We start from the raw sequence: 22,963 nt of genomic DNA, 5'->3' as shown, positions 1-22,963 counted from the left end.
GACAAAGGAGACCTCCGGGTCGCTTCAGAGACTTTGTTTGTTCCCTCGGGGACGAGAGACTTTGTGGTGGGGGGGCTGTGTAGCGACCCGCACAGACAGCTGTGTGTTATGTGTTAGGCTAGGAGGTGGTTGTGTTGTACTGACCAGTACCCGGTGTTCGCGGGGTCCGACATGTCAATCAACCTGCTATCTGCCAATCACGGGAATGCCTGGAATGTTCTGATGCCGGGCATCCTGGTGGTTGGCGGAGTGGCGTGGAGGGGGGTTGGGCAGGGGGGTGGAGCATTGGAAGTTAAGACCAGGTTCAGCTTTTGTTCTCTCTCTCTTACGTCTGGGCTTCACAAGAGAAGGTCACGATTGGCTTGTGGGTTATCTGTCATCTATTTGGCGTGTGCTACGGCCCAAACAGTAGCCTGTGTAAAGTTGGTTTAATAAACCGTCAATTCGCAAACTCAAGCCTCTGTCTGGACAATTGTTCATTTATGATCTAGTCAGGTCATTACAATACTATTTTAGAAATATACTTTTCTTCCTTCAAACATGCATACAATGCTATGTAAAATTATCATGAAGTCTAAACATTTTCATTTTACCGACAATTCTTTAAAAATAGAGCCACGTGGTATTTTTAAGTATTCATAACTTAAATGTAATAATTCTATATCAGCACAACACAAATAAATCAAGTGTTTAATATGAAAATATAAATGTGCCTGACTACTACTTTATTCTTTTAAGTAAAGATGTAAAACATAATAGAATCAAGTAAGATCAACTTAATTAATAAATGTTAGAGTGACTCAAATATGAAATAACTTGTAAAAACTCAATAACTTTAACAGTACTCAAAACATTAAGTGACACTAACTCATATGCCAATTAGATGTACTAACACTTTTATGATTTGAGTTCTACTAACTGTTGGAGATGTTTGAGTTGCCACTATTCGATTTCTTTAATGAGTCAGGTAGTTACTTTTTACAATGTATATTGAATATGATTTTCCACAGTATACCGCAGTATGCCAAGCCATTTCACCATGACATTACAGTGCATATGGAAAATGATTTTCAACATAACATCCAGCCAAATGAACAACATGTAATAATTACAATAAGGATATTTAATTGAGTCCCTTTTTTTGGCACGAGAGTAGTACTGCCACTCTAAGCATTTGTGTTATGACACCTGCTTACCACCAGAGAGCAGTCTAACACTGTTATAGTACAATCACAACAATCATTTTTAAAATGTAACTAGGCAAGTCAGTTTAGAACAAATTCTTATTTACAATGACAGCCTACCCCAGACAACAGTGGACAACTATATAGGACTCCCAATCACAGAAAGATGTGATACAGCGTGGATTTGAACCAGGTACTGCAGTGACACGTTGGCACTGCGATGCAGTGTCTTCGTCCCCTGACCACTTGGGAGCCCAATAGGCAAGCTTGGTCTGAATAAACAGACAACTCAACTGAACATTCTCTGCCTTCGAATCTCACACATTATACCTGCCTGTGGGTCTGCTGTTTTAGCTACCTCAGCAAATCAAATCAGGCCTATGGGGAAAGCTGAGTAAACGTGTTGATAAACATCTCATGGCACATCTCTTGATTATATCCATAGTGTAAGCAGATATAACAGCGTGTCTGTCCCAAATGGTACCCTATTCCCTATAATCCACTACTTTTGAACAGGGCCCATATACGGCTCAGGTCAAAGTAGTGCACATTGTATGGGAATAGGGTGCCATTTGGAAGGAAGCCAGCCAGTATGAAGGGGAGACCCTACATAAAGACAGCCAGACCAGACACTCTTAAATAGCCTGACTCAATGGCGTCTGCACTAATCACTTCTCTGCCAGGCTACATTTTTCAGTCCTTACCTGATGATCCACCTGATTTGGCATCTATGCCTACTGAGAACAAAGCCCAAATGCAGCTATGTGTGTTGGGTATTGATTACCATAGTAGGTGGTTTACTGTAGGTGTGGAGAGAGCACCAGTGGGCTGGATGAGCTCAGTGAGAGTGGGTGAGCTATTCTAGAAGACACAAGGTAGTGGAGCGGTTACATAAGTCGAGCAGGCAGAGAGACAGGCAGGCAGAGAGACAGGCAGGCAGAGAGACAGGCAGGCAGAGATAGAGAGAGAGTCAGGAAAAGAGACAGGCAGGCAGAGATAGAGAGAGAGTCAGGAAAAGAGACAGGCAGGCAGAGATAGAGAGAGAGTCAGGAAAAGAGACAGGCAGGCAGAGATAGAGAGAGAGTCAGGAAAAGAGACAAGCGGGCAGAGATAGAGAGAGAGTCAGGAAAAGAGACAGGCAGGCAGAGATAGAGAGAGAGTCAGGAAAAGAGACAGGCAGGCAGAGATAGAGAGAGTCAGGAAAAGAGACAGGCAGGCAGAGATAGAGAGAGAGTCAGGAAAAGAGACAGGCAGGCAGAGATAGAGAGAGAGTCAGGAAAAGAGACAAGCGGGCAGAGATAGAGAGAGAGTCAGGAAAAGAGACAGGCAGGCAGAGATAGAGAGAGAGTCAGGAAAAGAGACAGGCAGGCAGAGATAGAGAGAGAGTCAGGAAAAGAGACAGGCAGGCAGAGATAGAGAGAGAGTCAGGAAAAGAGACAGGCAGGCAGAGATAGAGAGAGAGTCAGGAAAAGAGACAAGCGGGCAGAGATAGAGAGAGAGTTAGGAAAAGAGACAGGCAGGCAGAGATAGAGAGAGAGTCAGGAAAAGAGACAGGCAGGCAGAGATAGAGAGAGATTCAGAAAAAGAGACAGACAGGCAGAGATAGAGAGAGAGTCAGGAAAAGAGACAGGCAGGCAGAGATAGAGAGAGATTCAGAAAAAGAGACAGGCAGGCAGAGATAGAGAGAGATTCAGAAAAAGAGACAGGCAGGCAGAGATAGAGAGAGAGTCAGGAAAAGAGACAAGCGGGCAGAGATAGAGAGAGAGTCAGGAAAAGAGACAGGCAGGCAGAGATAGAGAGAGAGTCAGGAAAAGAGACAGGCAGGCAGAGATAGAGAGAGATTCAGGAAAAGAGACAGGCAGGCAGAGATAGAGAGAGAGTCAGGAAAAGAGACAAGCGGGCAGAGATAGAGAGAGAGTCAGGAAAAGAGACAGGCAGGCAGAGATAGAGAGAGAGTCAGGAAAAGAGACAGGCAGGCAGAGATAGAGAGAGAGTCAGGAAAAGAGACAGGCAGGCAGAGATAGAGAGAGAGTTAGGAAAAGAGACAGGCAGGCAGAGATAGAGAGAGTTAGGAAAAGAGACAGACAGGCAGAGATAGAGAGAGAGTCAGGAAAAGAGACAGGCAGGCAGAGATAGAGAGAGAGTCAGGAAAAGAGACAGGCAGGCAGGCAGGCTGGGCAGGCAGACAGGCAGGCAGTCAGAGAGATGGTAAGACAGGTTGGGGTGTAGAGAGGCAGACAGCTAGGCAGAGACAGACAAGCAGATAGACAGGCACAGAAAGCGAGAGAGGCAGGAAGAGAGGCAGGAAGAGAGGCAGGAAGAGAGGCAGGAAGAGAGGCAAGCCGGCAAAAAGAAGGGATGTAAGACAGGCAAGCAGACGGGAAAAAAATAGACAGATAGGCAGGCTGACAGGGGGAGGGGAAGGAGGGAGGGAAGGCCCTGGTTGACTGGCTGGCTGTCCGACTAGCTGGTTGGCTGACGTCTCCTCAGCATTTAGAAGTCATTACAAAGGGAACCACACTACAGGCCCCCTCTCTCCAGTGTTTTCATTCAGCAGCTTGTGATTATTGGGCAACCTGGGAATCACTCCAAGCACAAAACCTGACCTCTAAATTTAGCATGGGCCCTCACCTCAGAGCCAAACAAAAGCAACAGTTCCCGGAAGACCAGATCTAGAATGGAGAGTTTCAGGGGGAATTAAAAGGGCTGTTCCAATGGAACTCTGAGGACTTGCTCTAAACTGTAACCAGGACTGTGTCCCAAATGTCACCATATTCCCTATGTAATGCACTACTTTTGACCAGGACCCTATGAAAGTAGTGCACTAAAATACAGAATAGGGTGCCATTTGGGACACACAGCAAGTTCACTAAAATTATCTACGTTTGCAATTACATCCACCATACCTTTCCTAATTCTGGTCATTTTGAATTCTAATGATTTCTCCTACAGAATATATGCCAGAAGAGCTGTGCAGCCTAATAGTGTGATTCTAACTGAAACAGTAATTGGTTTAACCTAACATGATCTTTTCAGAAAATACACTGCACATAATTATTTACCTTGCACGTCTGGCTTGGATCCACTATAATTTATAGAGACTGAAGTCCCTTCTTTAGAGATTGAAACATATTCCACATGAGAAAAGACCTTGTCTGTCTATATGCCTCTGCCATCAATCCTAGCAGTGATCTTTTGAAACACTCTCTGTAATTGTGAAGACAGCAATTGTTTGTTTGACGTAAGACAGACGCGTGCATCCTTTTGCAAAGTCTAATGATACCAGTGGGGGATCTAGGGGGAAAAACAACAGTACTGCTTTGCAGACACACCAATTACTTTCCGGTAAAATGCCATCATTGAGACCAGAGCCAAATGGATTGTCCCTCTGGGTGACATGCTAAATGCCCGTATGGAGCACGTCACTGTCACCACCAGTATTCCCATGGTTAGTAGAGAGGGAGAGAGGTCGCTGGTAAAATGGGATGTGGTGAGGGAGAGAGAGAGAAAGATAGAGAGAGAGAGGGTGATAAGGAGGAGAGAGAGAGAGAGAGGGGGAAAGATGGAGAAGTTGGTGAAGAGGGAGGGAGGGAGAGAGAAGGGGAGAGAGACAAGGAGAGAAAGATGAGAGAGAAAGAAAGAAATATGAGAGAGAGAAGTGGTAGAGAGAGAGAGAGAAGAGAGAGAGAGAGAGAGAGAGAGAGAGAGAGAGAGAGAGAGAGAGAGAGTGAGAGAGAGAGAGAGAGAGAGAGAGAGAGAGAGAGAGAAGGGAAGCAGGGCAGGATGGTGGCAGGACTCTACTATTGATCCATTGCTCTTACTTTCCCAGACAAAGAGGGGCGGGCTGTTAGTGTGTATGTGTTCATGTCTCCCTCTGTGTGTGTGTGTGTGTGTGTGTGTGTGTGTGTGTGTGTGTGTGTGTGTGTGTGTGTGTGTGTGTGTGTGTGTGTGTGTGTGTGTGTGTGTGTGTGTGTGTGTGTGTGTGTGTGTGTGTGTGTGTGTGTGTGTGTGTGTGTGTGTGTGTGTGTGTGTGTGTGTGTGTGTGTGTGTGTGTGTGTGTGTGTGTGTGTGTGTGTTTGTGTGTGTGTGTGTGTGTGTGCGCGCATGCGTACAATAAAACAGCTCAGAGTGGGAGTACATTAGCATGACAATGGACTGTGCTTGTTGCTCGTCCCTCTACATAACATAACCAACCTGCACTTCTGTGGAACCTGGCAACTGGGAATGAGACAACCGATTTTTCTAGGCTGATATCTTTTCCACATGGTAGAGAGTTATCCTCAGCCTCAGTCTGACAACTGAATGAACCTTAACTCAACCGTTCCCTGCTTTGGCCACAACAGTTGAAACCAATTTATTTAACCATTATTTATCCAGGAAGTCCCATTGAGGTCAGAAGACCTCTTTTACAAGGGAGACCTGCCAATGTGATCACTACATGATGTCACAGCACCAATGTTGCTAAAGTTTGTCGTAAGAGTAGGGGTTTTCTTAATGTCAAAGAGATCAGTCAGTGGCTGTAGCCAGGTCAAAAGTAGTGTACTATATAGGGAGTAGGATGCCATTTCAGACACAGCCACTGAGTGAGGTAACATCCCTTACAGCTTCCTCTTTCTTTCACTGCAAATGCGGACCAACCTTATTTTTCCTTTTCACTTTCTGGGTTACTTTGTGGTCTATGCACCACAAATACAACAATAATCTACAATAGATGTGGATGGGGTTTTCCCCTGGTCTACTGTACCTTGTGGTTGAGGTCCCTGTGGTAGATGTGGATGGGGTTTTCCCCTGCTCTACTGTACCTTGTGGTTGAGGTCCCTGTGGTAGATGTGGATGGGGTTTTCCCCTGGTCTACTGTACCTTGTGGTTGAGGTCCCTGTGGTAGATGTGGATGGGGGTTTCCCCTGCTCTACTGTACCTTGTGGTGGAGGTCCCTGTGGTAGATGTGGATGGGGTTTTCCCCTGGTCTACTGTACCTTGTGGTTGAGGTCCCTGTGGTAGATGTGGATGGGGTTTTCCCCTGGTCTACTGTACCTTGTGGTTGAGGTCCCTGTGGTAGATGTGGATGGGGTTTTCCCCTGGTCTACTGTACCTTGTGGTTGAGGTCCCTGTGGTAGATGTGGATGGGGTTTTCCCCTGGTCTACTGTACCTTGTGGTTGAGGTCCCTGTGGTAGATGTGGATGGGGTTTTCCCCTGGTCTACTGCACCTTGTGGTTGAGGTCCCTGTGGTAGATGTGGATGGGGGGTTCCCCTGCTCTACTGTACCTTGTGGTTGAGGTCCCTGTGGTAGATGTGGATGGGGTTTTCTCCTGGTCTACTGTACCTTAGAGTTAAGGTCCCTGTGGTACTGTAGATGTGGGTGGGATTTCCCCTGGTCTACTGTACCTTGGAGTTGAGGTCCCTGTGGTACTGTAATTGTGGGTGGGTTTTCCCCTGGTCTACTGTACCTTTGAGTTGAGGTCCCTGTGGTAGATGTTCTTGTAATGCAGGTAGATCATTCCTCTGGTGATGTCACAGGCCAGGTCCACCTTCTCCCTCCAGCACAGAGACACATCCTTCCTGGCCAACAGTTCCTCCAGACATCCTCCACTAACATACTGAAACAGATAGACAGCCCATCAGCCTCACATACTGAAACAGATAGACATCCCATCAACCCCCACTAACATACTGAAACAGATAGACACCCCATCAACCTCCACTAACATACTGAAACAGATAGACACCCCATCAACCCCCACTAACATGCTGAAACATACAGACATCCCATCAACCCCCACTAACATACTGAAACAGATAGACACCCCATCAACCCCCACTAACATACTGAAACAGATAGACACCCCATCAACCCCCACTAACATACTGAAACAGATAGATACCCCACCAACCCCCACTAACATACTGAAACAGATAGATACCCCACCAACCCCCACTAACATACTGAAACAGATAGACACCCAATCAACCCCCACTAACATACTGAAACAGATAGACACCCTATCAACCCCCACTAACATACTGAAACAGATAGATACCCCACCAACCCCCACTATAACATACTGAAACAGATAGATACCCCACCAACCCCCACTAACATACTGAAACAGATAGACACCCAATCAACCCCCACTAACATACTGAAACAGATAGACACCCTATCAACCCCCACTAACATACTGAAACAGATAGACACCCTATCAACCCCCACTAACATACTGAAACAGATAGATACCCCACCAACCCCCACTAACATACTGAAACAGATAGATACCCCACCAACCCCCACTAACATACTGAAACAGATAGACACCCAATCAACCCCCACTAACATACTGAAACAGATAGACACCCTATCAACCCCCACTAACATACTGAAACAGATAGACACCCCCATCAATCCCCACTAACATACTGAAACAGATAGACAACCCATCAACCCTCACTAACATGTTGTAACAGATAAACACCCATCAGCCCCCACTAACATACTGAATCAGATAGACATCCATCAGCCCCCACTAACATACTGAAACAGATAGATACCCCATAAACCCCCACTAACATACTGATACAGATAGACATCCTATCAACCCCCACTAACATACTGAAACAGATAGACACCCAATCAACCCCCACTAACATACTGAAACAGATAGACACCCATCAGCCCCCACTAACATGCTGAAATAGATAGACACCTCATTAGATTAGCATCACATACTGAAACAGACCTGGAAATGAGAGGATAAGGAACACTGCCACACCTGGCTCTCCAACCAAGGGGTAGGAATTGAGTAGCAAACTGAAGAAATTCTGAGGAAATTCAGCAACTATTGGAAGTTGATAAAACTGCTTCTTTATTGTAAAACCCAACATGTTTCAGTCGCTACAGGCCATATTTGCCCAGATGGAGAGGCTCACACACAACCCAACCTTCTATACGTACAGGGTACATCTCCTAGAAACAGACAGTGTGTCTCCCCACTCATCTCACTAGTGTGAAGTCGTCATCCGTACAAGGTGGAGAAAGTAACACTCACCTCTAAAATAGGGTAGAGTTTATCTTCCTTCACACATATCCCCAGATACCTAGAATAAATCACAACAATATGTTATTCGTATATTTCTTATTTCCATTCTTTTACTTTTAGATTGGTGTATTATTGTGAATTGTTAGATTACTACTGCACTGTTGGAGTTAGGAACACAAGCATTTCACTACACCTCCAATAACATCTGCTAAATATGTGTATGTGACCAATAAACTTTGATTTTGTATGGACAACAGAAATATAATGTGGAATCATAATGACATTTAGAATATACTGTACTTGAAGATGGTTTAGTGGCTAATAAGGCCACCACCCCTGGCCCCACCGGTCGTCACACTATCTGTCTCCCAGGTCATAATATACAATAAGTTACATAAGATGCTCAGGGCTGAAAACGTGTTTTGAGGACCAGCTGAGCCAGACATTCAACAACAACCTAGGCTCTTGTGAACAAAAAACAACATAAAAAAACTTGCCGGTGGCCAGTGCTCACTCGAGATTACAACCTCAAAACTACATCCATTCCAGACACTGGTTTACAGTATACCTTGACTGAAAGGTTATTAACAACGGCTTACATAAAACCACAGAACATATCAGTCTTCTTACAATGCTCTGACGTTGGAGCCTGATAACATTGCCATTCTCACAGTGAGTAAGTTCCAAATTGCACCCTATGGGCCCTGGTTTAAAGTAGTTTAATATATAGGGAATAGGATTCCATTTGGGTTTGGAGGAAGGCAATGTTCTCAGGCTCCAACATTAGAAATGATTCAGATTTTCACATCATTGTTTGAGTAGGGCCCACTCACAGAGGGCTGGATGCCCTATCTGTGCCAGGTACATATTGTATTGGACTCATATTCGCTTTCATCATTGACTCTCTATGCTCTGACCTCAGCAGATAAACTGTGCTGTTTAATAACCACTGATACTGTGGCCTTGAAAGAAAGGCTAAAATAAGATTGCTTGGACAAACACAATGCCTTCACACCTTATGTAACCACTTCATACGGGGAGAGCTGGCCTAAGGTAGTACTATGTCCCTCCTGCTGTGGCCATTACCGCACCTCACAGACTCAGCAGCATGTGTATACATACCCAGTCATCACCATGTCTTGAGACATGTTAAGACATATAAATGAAGATGTCTGGAGATGTCTTGAGACATGTTAAGACATATAAATGAAGATGTCTGGAGATGTCTTGAGACATGTTAAGACATATAAATGAAGATGTCTGGAGACATGTTAAGACATATAAATGAAGATGTCTGGAGATGTCTTGAGACATGTTAAGACATATAAATGAAGATGTCTGGAGACATGTTAAGACATATAAATGAAGATGTCTGGAGATGTCTTGAGACATGTTAAGACATATAAATGAAGATGTCTGGAGATGTCTTGAGACAAAGGTGATTTCTGGGTAGCTATATTTAGCATAAGTATGACTGGAAGTACAGTATACAGTATAATAACCTATATTTTGGATTGGAATTCAGGAAAGGTCTGCCGTGATTCTGTGGTGCGCATCATAACATCCACTTGAAACTATGCCTTCACACCTTATGTAACCACTTCAGATGGGTAGAATAGGCCTTTGTGGCTACTAGATTATTATGTTCTGGAGCCATTGACTGCACGACATAAAGTACACAAAGCTTCCCAACATTCCCATTCATAGTGTATGCCCTGTACTAACACAGATAATCTTACATAAATCAAAAATTATAGGCTTATCAGGCTTAATCTTATCTAAACAAATTTTATTTTATTTATTACATTGACAGGTACAATGCACCTATTAATATTTATTTTAATTAATAAGCAATGATGCAAAATTCTTACATGGTATCAATAAGGTCATATACCAAATATTATAAGTCGGCATCACAAAAAGGTGTAACTGACTAATACCTGACTATGTTGGGATGGGAGAGCTTCTGCAGTAGGCTGATCTCACGCACGATGCTATCCTGGTCCACATCATTCTTATAGATCTTCACCACCATCACCTTATGGCTCGTACTATGAATCACCTGAGAGAAACAGCCAAGAGTTATTTCACAGTACTGTGAATCACCTGAGAGAAACAGACAAGAGTTATTTCACAGTACTGTAAATCACCTGAGAGAAACAGACAAGAGTTATTTCACAGTACTGTGAATCACCTGAGAGAAACAGACAAGTTATTTCACAGTACTGTGAATCACCTGAGAGAAACAGACAAGAGTTATTTCACAGTACTGTGAATCACCTGAGAGAAACAGACAAGAGTTATTTCACAGTACTGTGAATCACCTGAGAGAAACAGACAAGAGTTATTTCACAGTAATGTGAATCACCTGAGAGAAACAGACAAGAGTTATTTCACAGTACTGTGAATCACCTGAGAGAAACAGACAAGAGTTATTTCATAGTACTGTCAATCACCTGAGAGAAACAGACAAGAGTTATTTCACATTACTGTGAATCACCTGAGAGAAACAGACAAGAGTTATTTCACAGTACTGTGAATCACCTGAGAGAAACAGACAAGTTATTTCACAGTAATGTGAATCACCTGAGAGAAACAGACAAGAGTTATTTCACAGTACTGTGAATCACCTGAGAGAAACAGACAAGTTATTTCATAGTACTGTCAATCACCCGAGAGAAACAGACAAGTTATTTCACAGTACTGTGAATTACCTGAGAGAAACAGACAAGTTATTTCACAGTAATGTGAATCACCTGAGAGAAACAGACAAGAGTTATTTCACAGTACTGTGAATCACCTGAGAGAAACAGACAAGAGTTATTTCACAGTACTGTCAATCACCTGAGAGAAACAGACAAGTTATTTCACAGTACTGTCAATCACCTGAGAGAAACAGACAATTTATTTCACAGTACTGTGAATCACCTGAGAGAAACAGACAAGAGTTATTTCACAGTACTGTCAATCACCTGAGAGAAACAGACAATTTATTTCACAGTACTGTGAATCACCTGAGAGAAACAGACAAGTTATTTCACAGTACTATGAATCACCTGAGAGAAACAGACAAGAGTTATTTCACAGTACTGTGAATCACCTGAGAGAAACAGACAAGTTATTTCACAGTACTGTGAATCACCTGAGAGAAACAGACAAGTTATTTCACAGTACTGTGAAGCACCTGAGAGAAACAGACAAGTTATTTCACAGTACTGTGAATCACCTGAAAGAAACAGACAAGAGTTATTTCACAGTACTGTGAATCACTTGAGAGAAACAGACACATTTTTACAGTTTAACCACTAAAAAACCTGCTCAAGACCTAGTAATATAACCTGTACAAAAGGTTTAAGTGACTGTCTGAAAGGAGCTGTTTTTGCAGGTAAATTAATTAACGACTCCATTATTTCATTGTGATTAAATCATCACATAAAATCAAACAGATTGATGGCCAGTATGTTCCACCATTTCTTGCCACTATGTTCCAATTAGATCCAACACAAAACATGCTTTGTCTTAAATATGCAGTGCAAATGGAACCCTATTGTAAAAATAGTACGCTATTTTTACCAGGGCCCATAGGGCTCTGGTCAAAAGGAGTGCACTATATACAGTGCCTTGCGAAAGTATTCGGCCCCCTTGAACTTTGCGAACTTTTGCCACATTTCAGGCTTCAAACATAAAGATATAAAACTGTATTTTTTTGTGAAGAATCAACAACAAGTGGGACACAATCATGAAGTGGAACGACATTTATTGGATATTTCAAACTTTTTTAACAAATCAAAAACTGAAAAATTGGGCGTGCAAAATTATTCAGCCCCCTTAAGTTAATACTTTGTAGCGCCACCTTTTGCTGCGATTACAGCTGTAAGTCGCTTGGGGTATGTCTCTATCAGTTTTGCACATCGAGAGACTGAAATTTTTTCCCATTCATCCTTGCAAAACAGCTCGAGCTCAGTGAGGTTGGATGGAGAGCATTTGTGAACAGCAGTTTTCAGTTCTTTCCACAGATTCTCGATTGGATTAAGGTGTGGACTTTGACTTGGCCATTCGAACACCTGGATATGTTTATTTTTGAACCATTCCATTGTAGATTTTGCTTTATGTTTTGGATCATTGTCTTGTTGGAAGACAAATGTCCGTCCCAGTCTCAGGTCTTTTGCAGACTCCATCAGGTTTTCTTCCAGAATGGTCCTGTATTTGGCTCCATCCATCTTCCCATCAATTTTAACCATCTTCCCTGTCCCTGCTGACAATGGGGATGGTGTGTGTTCAGGGTGATGAGCTGTGTTGCTTTTACGCCAAACATAACATTTTGCATTGTTGCCAAAAAGTTCAACATCTGACCAGAGCACCTTCTTCCACATGTTTGGTGTGTCTCCCAGGTGGCTTGTGGCAAACTTTAAACAACACTTTTTATGGATATCTTTAAGAAATGGCTTTCTTCTTGCCACTCTTCCATAAAGGCCAGATTTGTGCAATATACGACTGATTAATATACGACTGCCAGGTCTTGGTAGATTTGCAGTGGTCTGATACTCCTTCCATTTCAATATTATCGCTTGCACAGTGCTCCTTGGGATGTTTAAAGCTTGGGAAATCTTTTTGTATCCAAATCCAGCTTTAAACTTCTTCACAACAGTATCTCGGACCTGCCTGGTGGGTTCCTTGTTCTTCATGATGCCCTCTGCGCTTTTAACGGACCTCTGAGACTATCACAGTGCAGGTGCATTTATACGGAGACTTGATTACACACAGGTGGATTGTATTTATCATCATTAGTCATTTAGGTCAACATTGGATCATTCAGAAATCCTCACTGAACTTCTGGAGAGAGTTTGCTGCACTGAAAGTAAAGGGGCTGAATAATTTTGTACGCCCAATTTTTCAGTTTTTGATTTGTTAAAAAAGTTTGAAATATCCAATAAATGTCGTTCCACTTCATGATTGTGTCCGACTTGTTGTTGATTCTTCACAAAAAATACAGTTTTATATCTTTATGTTTGAAGCCTGAAATGTGGCAAAAGGTCGCAAAGTTCAAGGGGGCCGAATACTTTCGCAAGGCACTGTAGGTAGTAGGATGCCATTTGTGATGCATACTAGGTTCACTACAGATGGCTTATTGAGGGACCAGGTACCTTGTAGACTTTGGAGAAGAAGCCACTCCCGATGAGCTCGGCGGTGAAGTTCTCCCAGAACTCCAGCTTGCGGACGGCGGTGCGGAGCTTCTGCCAGCGGTCCACATGGTAGTATTTGTCAGAGGACTCACCATAGAGCCTGGGGCTGGTGGGCTCTGAGGACACATCCACGTCACAGTCACACATCCTGGAGTGGGGAGTGATGTCTGCTATAAGGTAGACACACCCACAAAAATACACATGAACACACGCACACACACACACACACACACACACACACACACACACACACACACACACACACACACACACACACACACACACACACACACACACACACACACACACACACACACACACACACACACACACACACACACACACACACACACACTTGTTAGCCACACCCCTCACCTCTGTGACAGATTACACTGAATGCCTGTCCTTACAAAGAGTCTGCAATAACCCCAAATAACTCTATGTCGAAAAAAAGTAGAGTGGATGAAAGAGAGAACGGACAATAATTAAATCTACGCTCATTAGCTCAATGGGATGGAACGTGCCTCCCCTTTATGGAGAGAAACAAAGAGACATGAATAATGGTTCCTTAAAATAGTGTAGCAGGCCTGGGCAACGCAGGTGAGAGACTGTCCAGTGTAGCTGACTAATCAAGTGACTTGTTTTCCCTCCAGGCTAATAATAACAAGGAAGATCGAGAGGGGTTCTATTCATTTTAATGAGAGCATCTGATGAGAGGGACAAGTCCGCCTACTACAGGATGAGGGGGAGATATTTGAAAGTAAAATGTGCTCTTCTGATGATTCATCTGGAGAAGGTGATCCTCTTCCATTAATTCATTTGTAACCAGATAGAGGTGAATGGAGCTTTTTCTCATAAGATTATGTTCCTTAATTGCTTTATGTATAATTATCAGTGTGCGCTTCTATCGTTAAGGAGTCCTTTTTAGGCTTTGAGGCATTCTAAGCCCTTATCAGACATCAAACACAAATGATTGGAATCGACTGTCACAGGAAAATGCAGCTGAGAAGACCAACTCTAACAGGAAGTGTCTGCAGCAAACAAAACCACACTGTCGTTGTTTTCATAGGAGCAGGATAGGCACCTTTCCAGGTTTGTTGTTGCTCCCTCTGCCCTTTAACCATGCTGTCCCGACACCGGAAGTCAAGTAAAACAACTTATGTTAAGTAAGATATAGTGATGTGTGTAGCCGTAGAGGCTAGTGATTTTTCAGTGGGTGAACGTGTAAAATAAACTTCATAAAATAAAATAATATACTGGACTGTCTGTGTGTTTTAAGGGAAGGACAGTTCTGTGTGTTTGAAATCATATAGTGTCTGTACCACACTGGAAAGGTGCCTATCCTGCTGCTATGAAAACAATATCTTACTTAAAATAAGTTGTTTCACTTGACTTCTGAGGGAGCAACAACAAACCTGGTCCTGACAATGACGCCAGTGAACAGCACAGACTGACACGCTGACACAATTGGCAGGGCTTCGTCAATCAAGTGGGAATCAACCCCACCATGGTAATCACCATGAGAGGCTAGCTCTCACACACGCTGCCATTGTTTTAACAGCCACAGCCGTGTACAAACAATCACAGTGTTTTCATTTCAACTGCAGCCCCCCACCCCCCACCCCCACCCCCACCACCACCACCACCACCACGGCAACACCAACCCGGCTGGCTGTCAGAGAAAACGCTTGCAGTGCAGCCTTATCATGTCTCTCTCACTGATGAGGATCTACAGTATATCATAGAGACACTCTGTCTTTCACACAGTTACCAGAGCTATTCTGTAGCCTGCTACAACCCACCTTAATCAAACTGTTACTTTCACAGAAATCCCAAGACAAAGCATCCTATATGGCATCCTGTATGGTGCACAGAAACGCACGCTCACACTTCATCCTAGAACCACACTGTCACACAGTCACCAGAGCTGTAGCCTGCTGCAACACTCCTCAATCAAACAGTTACTTCCATAGAAGTCAGAACATTGTGTGACAGACCATAGAATGTACATCCTATGTGGCATTCAGAAAATATGGATGTGGATTACAGTCTGGTTTGTTTGAATACACAATGGTAGAAAAATCAGGTAATTCCCTTAGCATCAATCTGATGGCACTTCATTTTAATTGGGAGTGAATCTCAGTTTACAAACAACAAATCTGTCTCTAGATTTCATATTGTTTAGATTCAATTTGTGTTTACAAATCAGATTTTTCGGTCTGTCTACTTCAGCTTTGTCTTACAGAGGGATTTTGTTACTGAGCCAAGAGCTGCAAAAAAAGTAAGAAACCGAGTTACAAATGCATCCTAAATGGCACCCTATTCCCTACAGTGCACTACTTTTGACCAGGGGGCGAATAGGTAGAGCACTATGGAATAGGGTGCCATTTGGGCCGCAGCCTTAGTAAAGTGATTTCCTGTGGAAAAGCCTGTTATCACACTAAACAGTGAGTTTGACCTGTGTCTGACCACAGAGACCTTCAGGAGAAACACTACCAGTGGGACCGCCCTACTGACGTCCTACCCACAGATAAGAAATGTGAGTTATGAGACCTTCACAGTGAGACCAGTTCACACCAAGATGAACTGGTGGACCAGGACTATTCCTCAGGGGAACGACTCTCTGTCTGAGGAAGTCCCACATATCTGACTGTTATCTCAGTTCAGGGCAGAGAGAGAGAGAGTCAGAGGCATCTGAACCAAATACTTGTGTACTTCAGCAAGGCCATTTCCTGACTGATGTGGAATCACGTCAACAGGTGACGTCACAAAGGATGACACAGCCTTCACACAGACACGCAAGCAACAAAAGTTTTTCTCGAGTCTGACAGGATCCCTGTCATGCAGCAGCACTCTCTCACCTGCAGAAAGAAGTGTCTGTGTCCAAAATGCCATCCTATTCCCTATTTATTGCTGCAATCTACTTTTGACCAGAGCCAATTGGGTGCCATTTCGGAAATACCCAGTGCTAATGTTTAATTGATGTGTTATCAAATTTTAAAACATACAATCTACATTTACATTATATTCAGTTATCTAGCAGACACTCCCATCGAGAGCGATCCACAGTAACAACCAGGGTCAAGCGCACCAACCATCCAAGATCCTCCCACAGTTCCCCCAAGAGCTGCCCGTCAACCATCTGAGACCCCGCCACTGTCCCCCCCCAAAAAAACTCAAGCCAATGCCCCCTTCCAAAACCCCAAGCCAATGCCCCCCTCCAACCCAAACAAAACAACCACCCACACAATATGCCAACAACCAACAGAAAGGACAAAAGAGAAAAAAAGAGAAAAACTAAGGAAAATAACAATACAAAAACAAGACATCAGGGCTAACTAACTATATGCGTTTCAATACATGTGTGGCACTGTTTTTGAGTGCATGTGTGGAACTATGTGTGTATGTGTGTGTGTGTGTGTGTCTGTGTGCACATGTGTGCGTTTGAATGCGAGTATGTCTGTATGCATGTGTACGCGCGTACAGTAATATTGAACTTAGTGTAACAGCAACATGCCATCCACACATAGGCTTCAGTCAATATGGCAGGCCAGCCTACTCTGGTCAGATTCAGAATCTGTAAATAGTCTCCACTGCTCTGTCTGCTGATCTCAGACACAGACCATTATGGTACAGATTGGAAGCTGGGTCATTAATCCTACATAATGATTTACTCAGGGCATGTGGCTCCAGCCGAGTGCATTCGGGTGAACACAACACTTTGTGTGTCTCAAATGGCACCACATTCACTACTTTGACCAGGGCATATATGGGCTCTGATAGGGAATAGAGTGCCATTTAGGACACTAAACACTTCGGGTGGATCCAATGAGGACACTTGAAGTGTTAATTGCCTCGTGGATCTTCAGACATCCATCCCGGGGAGACACAGGAACCCTAATGCTGCCTGCTTATGTCTGCAGTTTGGTGACCAACACAGGAAGAGCATGGAGAGATCCTGTTGTGTGGCTCTACAGCTGATCAATAGGTCTGAAACATACGGCACCCGGCCAGACCACACATATCTGTGGTTCTGAATGTGCTCAGTCTCAACTATAGGTCACATCACACAGGTGGAATATGCAGAAGCCACTTGAATTGTTTATTTAAAATGTACAGTATGTACAGTTTTAACTTCAACTGTATGTACAACTTTGGAAGTATTCTTGGGTCATTGTTCATTTGGAAGACCCACTTGCGACCAAGCTTTAAAACCTGTTAGGGATGATGCGAATTTTCGCAGCTTTTTGTAAAAAATCACACAACATTTCAACGTCCTGCTACTCATGCCAGGAATATAGTATATGCATAAGATAAGTATGTGTGTATAGAAAACACTCTGAAGTCTCTAAAACTGGTTAAATAGTGTCTGTGGCTATAACAGAACGTGTTTAGGAGTAAAAATCCCAGGGAAAATTGTTCTCCAAAAACACAAAAAAAATATTCATCCGCCAGTCAATGTATTGTCTAAGGCGACAGACAAAAAACGAGGCCCCCATTATAATGCCTACAGCTTCCACACGATGTCGTCAGTACTGGCATTTTTGGCTGCTTTATCCTTGGTTAGATGACGTATAGGCACTTCCTTCCTTGGGGCTCACCGCAGGATGTTTTGAAATTGAAGACATGGACGATGATTTCAAGACTTGCTGCTATCGAATACAGATCGCTCCGTGGTAAATTTGATAGATTATTAACGTTTATTAATACCTAAAGTTGGTTTAGAAAAGTAGTTTGAAGTGATTTGTAAAAGTTTATAGGCAACTTTTGTAATTTTAAAAAGTGACGTTGCGTTTTCCTGGATCAGACAGGCCTTCATGAAATGACATTTTGGGTATACAATGACGGATTTAATCGGGAAAAAGACACAATTGTGATGTTTATGGGACATATAGGAGTGCCAACAGAGAAGCTCGTCAGAGGTAATGAATGTTTTATATTTTATTTATGTGTTTTGTGTAGCGCCGGCTACCGCAAAATCTGTTGTTTAGGTGACGGTCTGGTATTTTGGGGGGTGCATGCTATCAGATAATAGCTTCTCATGCTTTCGCCAAAAAGCATTTTACAAATCTGACTTGGTGGCTAGATTCACAACGAGTGTAGCTTTAATTCAGTACCTTGCATGTGTGTTTTAATGAAAGTTTGAGTTTTATCGAGTACTACAGGTGGCGCTCTTTAATTGCATGGATTTAGGTTCCTGCAAAGGAACTAAATTCCGCATCATCCCTAAGAGGTTTTAACATCCTGACTGATGTCTTGAGATGTTGCTTCAATATATCCACATCATTTTCCTCCCTCATGATGCCATCTATTTTGTGAAGTGCACCAGTCCCTCCTGCAGCAAAGCAACCCCACAACATGATGCTGCCACCCCTGTGTTTCACGGTTGGGATGCTGTTCTTCGGCTTGCAAGCCTCCCCTTTTTCCTACAAACATAACAATGGTCATTATGGCCAAAGAGTTCTATTTTTGTTTCATCAGACCAGAGGACATTTCTCCAAAAAGTACCATCTTTGTCCCATGTGCAGTTGCAAACTGTAGTCTGGCTTTTTTATGACGGTTTAGGAGCAGTTGCTTTCAGGTTATGCCGATATAGGACTCGTTTTACTGTGGATATAGATACTTTTGTACCTGTTTCCTCCAGCATCTTCACAAGGTCATTTGCAGTTGTTCTGGGATAGATTTTTGAACTTTTCACACCAAAGTACATTCATCTCTAGGAGACAGAACGCGTCTCCTTCCTGAGCAGTATGATGGCTGCGTGGTCCCATTGTGTTTATACTTGCATACTATTGTTTGTACAGATGAACGTGGTACCTTCTGGCATTTGGAAATTGCTCCCAAGAATGAACCAGACTTGTGGAAGTCTACAATATTTTTTCTGAGGTCTTGGCTGATTTCTTTCAATTTTCTAAAGCCATGACATCATTTTCTGTAATTTTCAAAGCTGTTTAAAGACACAGTCAACTTAGTGTATGTAAACTTCTGACCCGCTGAAATTGTGATACAGTGAATTATAAGTGAGATAATGTAAACAATTGTTGGAAAAATGACTTGTGTCATGCGCAAAGTAGATGTCCAAGCCGACTTGCCAATACTATTGTTTGTTAACAAGAAATTTGTGGACTGGTTGAAAAACGAGTTTCAATGACTCAAATCAAATGTTATTTGTTACATGGGCCGAATATAACAGGTGTAGTAGACCTTACAGTGAAATGCTTACTTACAGGCTCTAACCAATAGTGCAAAAAAGGTATTAGATGAACAATAGGTAAGTAAAGAAATAAAACAACAGTAAAAAGACAGGCTATATACAGTAGCGAGGCTATAAATGTAGCGAGGCTACATACAGACACCGGTTAGTCAGGCTGATTGAGGTAATATGTACATGTAGATATGGTTAAAGTGACAATGCATTTATGATGAACAGAGAGTACCAGTAGCAGTAGACTCCAACCTAAGTGTATGTAAACTTCTGACTTCAACTGTAAGTGCCATGTAATGTATGGCTGTCTGTCTGAGATTGTATGGGTTCTTGCTCAGCCTGACCTGAGAGTCCATATCAAGGCATAACTCAATTATGCATGAACAGCTGAAATGTTTTCTAGAGAAAAAGGGGGGATTGTGAGGGTATTGTCCATCGGAGAAGTAGCAGTTGTTGGGACGAGCCGACTAGTAGCCGACTAGTGGTGCCGACTAGTGGTGGCTATTCAGCAGCCTGATAGTCTGAGGGTAGGAACAATTGGCCAGCATTTCAGTTTTTGCCATGATGCTTCTGTACTGCCATGTCTGAGTGATTGAAGCGGGTAGAACAGGTCATGGTTTGGTGTCAGGGGTCCCTGAGGATCTTCTTGGCTTCCTGTGTCCTGTAGGGCAGTGTGCACCCCATGGTGCGTTTGGCTGCATGTACACCCTCTGAAGAGCCTTGCGGTCTGCGGCGGTGGAGTTGCCGTACCAGACTGTGATGCAGCCCAACAACATGCTCTCGATGGTGCTCTTGTAGAACACTGTGAGGGCCCTCGAGAACAGGCTGAATTTGGGGTTGAAGAGTCACCGTCGTGACTTCTTCACTATGTTGTCCGTGTGGTTAAACCATTTCAGCTTCACTGAGATGTGTACGCCGAGGATTTTGAAGTTATTGACCACCTCCATGGCGGCCCCGTTGATGTGTCCAGCCTGGTTCCTCCTGAAGTCCACAATCAGCTTCTTTGTTTCGCTAACGTCGAGGGAGGGGTTGTTTATCTGGCTCCATGTCGTCAGAGTGCTTACCTCCTCTCTGTAGGCTGTCTCGTCGTTGTTGTTGATTGGCAAACTTGATGATGGAGTTGTAACTGTCTGAGGCCACGCAGTCGTGGGTATACAGGGGATACAGGAGGGGACTGAGGACGCACCCTTGTGAGGCCTCCGTGTTGAGGATCAGTGTCGAGGAGATAATGTTGCCTACCTTCACCACCTGGGAGCGGCCAGTCAGGAAGTCCAGGACTCAGTTGCATAGGGAGGAGTTCAGACCCAGGGCTGTGAGCTTTGCAATGAGCTTATAGGGCACTATGGTATTGAAGGCCGAGCTGTAGTCGATGAAAAGCATCCTCGCATATGCATTTGTTGGCTGGATGCAGTGTATGGCAAGTTACACAGAATGTCAACAGCACACAATGTAACTCTGTCCCTCTCAAACTTGTGTTTGTCCAAAATGGCACTCTATTTCCTACACAGTGCACTACTTTTGACCAGGGCATGCATAGGGCTCTGTTCAAAAGTAGTGCACTATATAGGGAATAGGGTGCCATTTCAGACACAACGTTCTCCTGTAGATCCCATGGAACTCCTCCCGTGCATTGGTCAAACAACCAACTGGAACTAAGGATTGTTTCGGCATGTTCAGGGTAGCCAACCACTGTAAGAGTAGGCCATTGCAAACACCAGACTCAAAGACTACTATCATCAGCACTCAATAAAACAATCATGTTAAAGGCATCCTGAAATAAAAGCATTGCAACCTCCATTAAAACCTGGGAAGTATTTGATTATGTAAGTAGGGACATTGTTCCATTAAAATGTGGAATTGACATTTAGTGAGGGAGGACAGATTAGGAATTAAAGAACAGTTTGTTTCTTGAACAGTCTTGAACAGGCGTCACTAATACTGTAGGAAGGAACAACATAGTTTGCAAAGCTACCAGTAATTTACCAAAGTTAACAGAATATTTAGTAATTTTGGTAACTAACAGAAAATCTATGGCAATCAATCATAACTTTGGTCATTTATACCTACATTTTAAAAATTCATATACAGCAATCTTTTTTTATTTTTTATCTATGTGTCCATATTGTCCATGAGTTTCTAGTAGATAATAGGCTAATTGATTAAATAAACATTTAATCAATAATGCCATTATTTTCAATTACCTCTGCAACTCATCCAACTGTTGACTTTTTTCACAACTGCCACCAGTTTGCCGGCAAAACATTGACAACAAATACATAGTAAAATAAATAATAGTGTGTATAAAATATATAAGGATATTTCATACTAAAAGCATTGTCTTGTTTATTCTATGTGTAACTCTGATACTCTGTGTTGTTGTATGTGTCGAATTTCTATGCTTTATCTTGGCCAGGTCGCAGTCGCACCTGAGAACTTGTTTTCAACTAGCCTTCCTGGTTAATAAAGGTGAAATAAATCAAATAAAAAAATAAAAACTCATGTTACATTTTAGCAGACATTGTTATCCAGAATAGCTTACAGCAGTGAGTGCATACATTATACCGGTCCCCTGTGGGATATGAACTCATAACCCTGGCATTGCAAGTGCCATGCGCAACCAACTGAGCCACACGTAAAAACCAATGTTGTTTACTAAGTTTCTGGTTCATATTTAGGATAATGTTTTACAGATATGTCATTTTATTTTTAAATCATCTTATTGAATTATTTTATATATTTTACATGTGAAAAGGACAGAGAGATGGCAAGAGAAATTACAGACACCTGTGTTAACCTTAACCCTTGTGTAGTCTTAACATTCTGTATTCCCGCTTGTCTTAAGGGTAAAGAATTCACAAAAATGGAATAAACCCCTAAAATAAAGCAAAGGAACAACCTGTCATTCATCACAAACTTTGATATCTGGGTTTTCCCTCTTCACAATGCAGAACGACTGCATTTAATCAGTGGGCAGCAATCATTTTTTATTACAACACCTGTCATAATTCTTTATTATTATTATTATTGCTAAAGGTACTGCATAGGTGTAAACATAATTTTTTTTAGCCAGAGATAGCACTTGTATAGCCTAAGAAAGTAGCAGAAATGTGAAGAAAGTTTTGAATGTGTTTTATTGAAGGGAAACAATAACAGTCTTGAACTTTTTTGGCAACAGTGATATATTCTTATATACTGTACAATGAGGAATTCAACTACAAAATACTATTCTCCCATTTTTTAAACCATTGCCCCCACCCTCAAGGTGTATAAACAACAACAATAAATAAGAATAACATAAGATAATAGATACAAAAATGTTAAGAACATAATCAATCAACACTAATTAGCACATGTAG

The 22,963-nt window shown here is 42.7% G+C and overlaps 1 protein-coding gene across 4 annotated transcripts in view; it reads right to left on the bottom strand.

The window, feature by feature from the left end:
* The window catches only part of LOC118371212 (dual specificity testis-specific protein kinase 1-like), a 54,946-nt gene that overhangs the window by 23,003 nt on the left and 8,980 nt on the right, over positions 1–22,963 (bottom strand). For 2 of the 4 annotated variants that reach the window (XM_052479080.1, XM_052479081.1), the window contains 4 exons: positions 13,364–13,572; positions 10,160–10,281; positions 8,229–8,277; positions 6,633–6,782 (listed from right to left, as the gene is read on the bottom strand). In XM_052479080.1, the coding sequence (XP_052335040.1) occupies positions 6,633–6,782; positions 8,229–8,277; positions 10,160–10,281; positions 13,364–13,572 (530 nt within the window). The remainder of the gene's footprint in view (positions 1–6,632; positions 6,783–8,228; positions 8,278–10,159; positions 10,282–13,363; positions 13,573–22,963) is intronic. The other 2 variants (XM_052479082.1, XM_052479083.1) reach the window with 2 other exon arrangements.

Source organism: Oncorhynchus keta, chromosome 25, assembly GCF_023373465.1.
Source record: "Oncorhynchus keta strain PuntledgeMale-10-30-2019 chromosome 25, Oket_V2, whole genome shotgun sequence".
Classification (NCBI taxonomy): Eukaryota; Metazoa; Chordata; class Actinopteri; order Salmoniformes; family Salmonidae; genus Oncorhynchus; species Oncorhynchus keta.
Note: the sequence above shows the minus strand (reverse complement) of the source record. Positions and strands in the feature narration are given on the sequence as shown.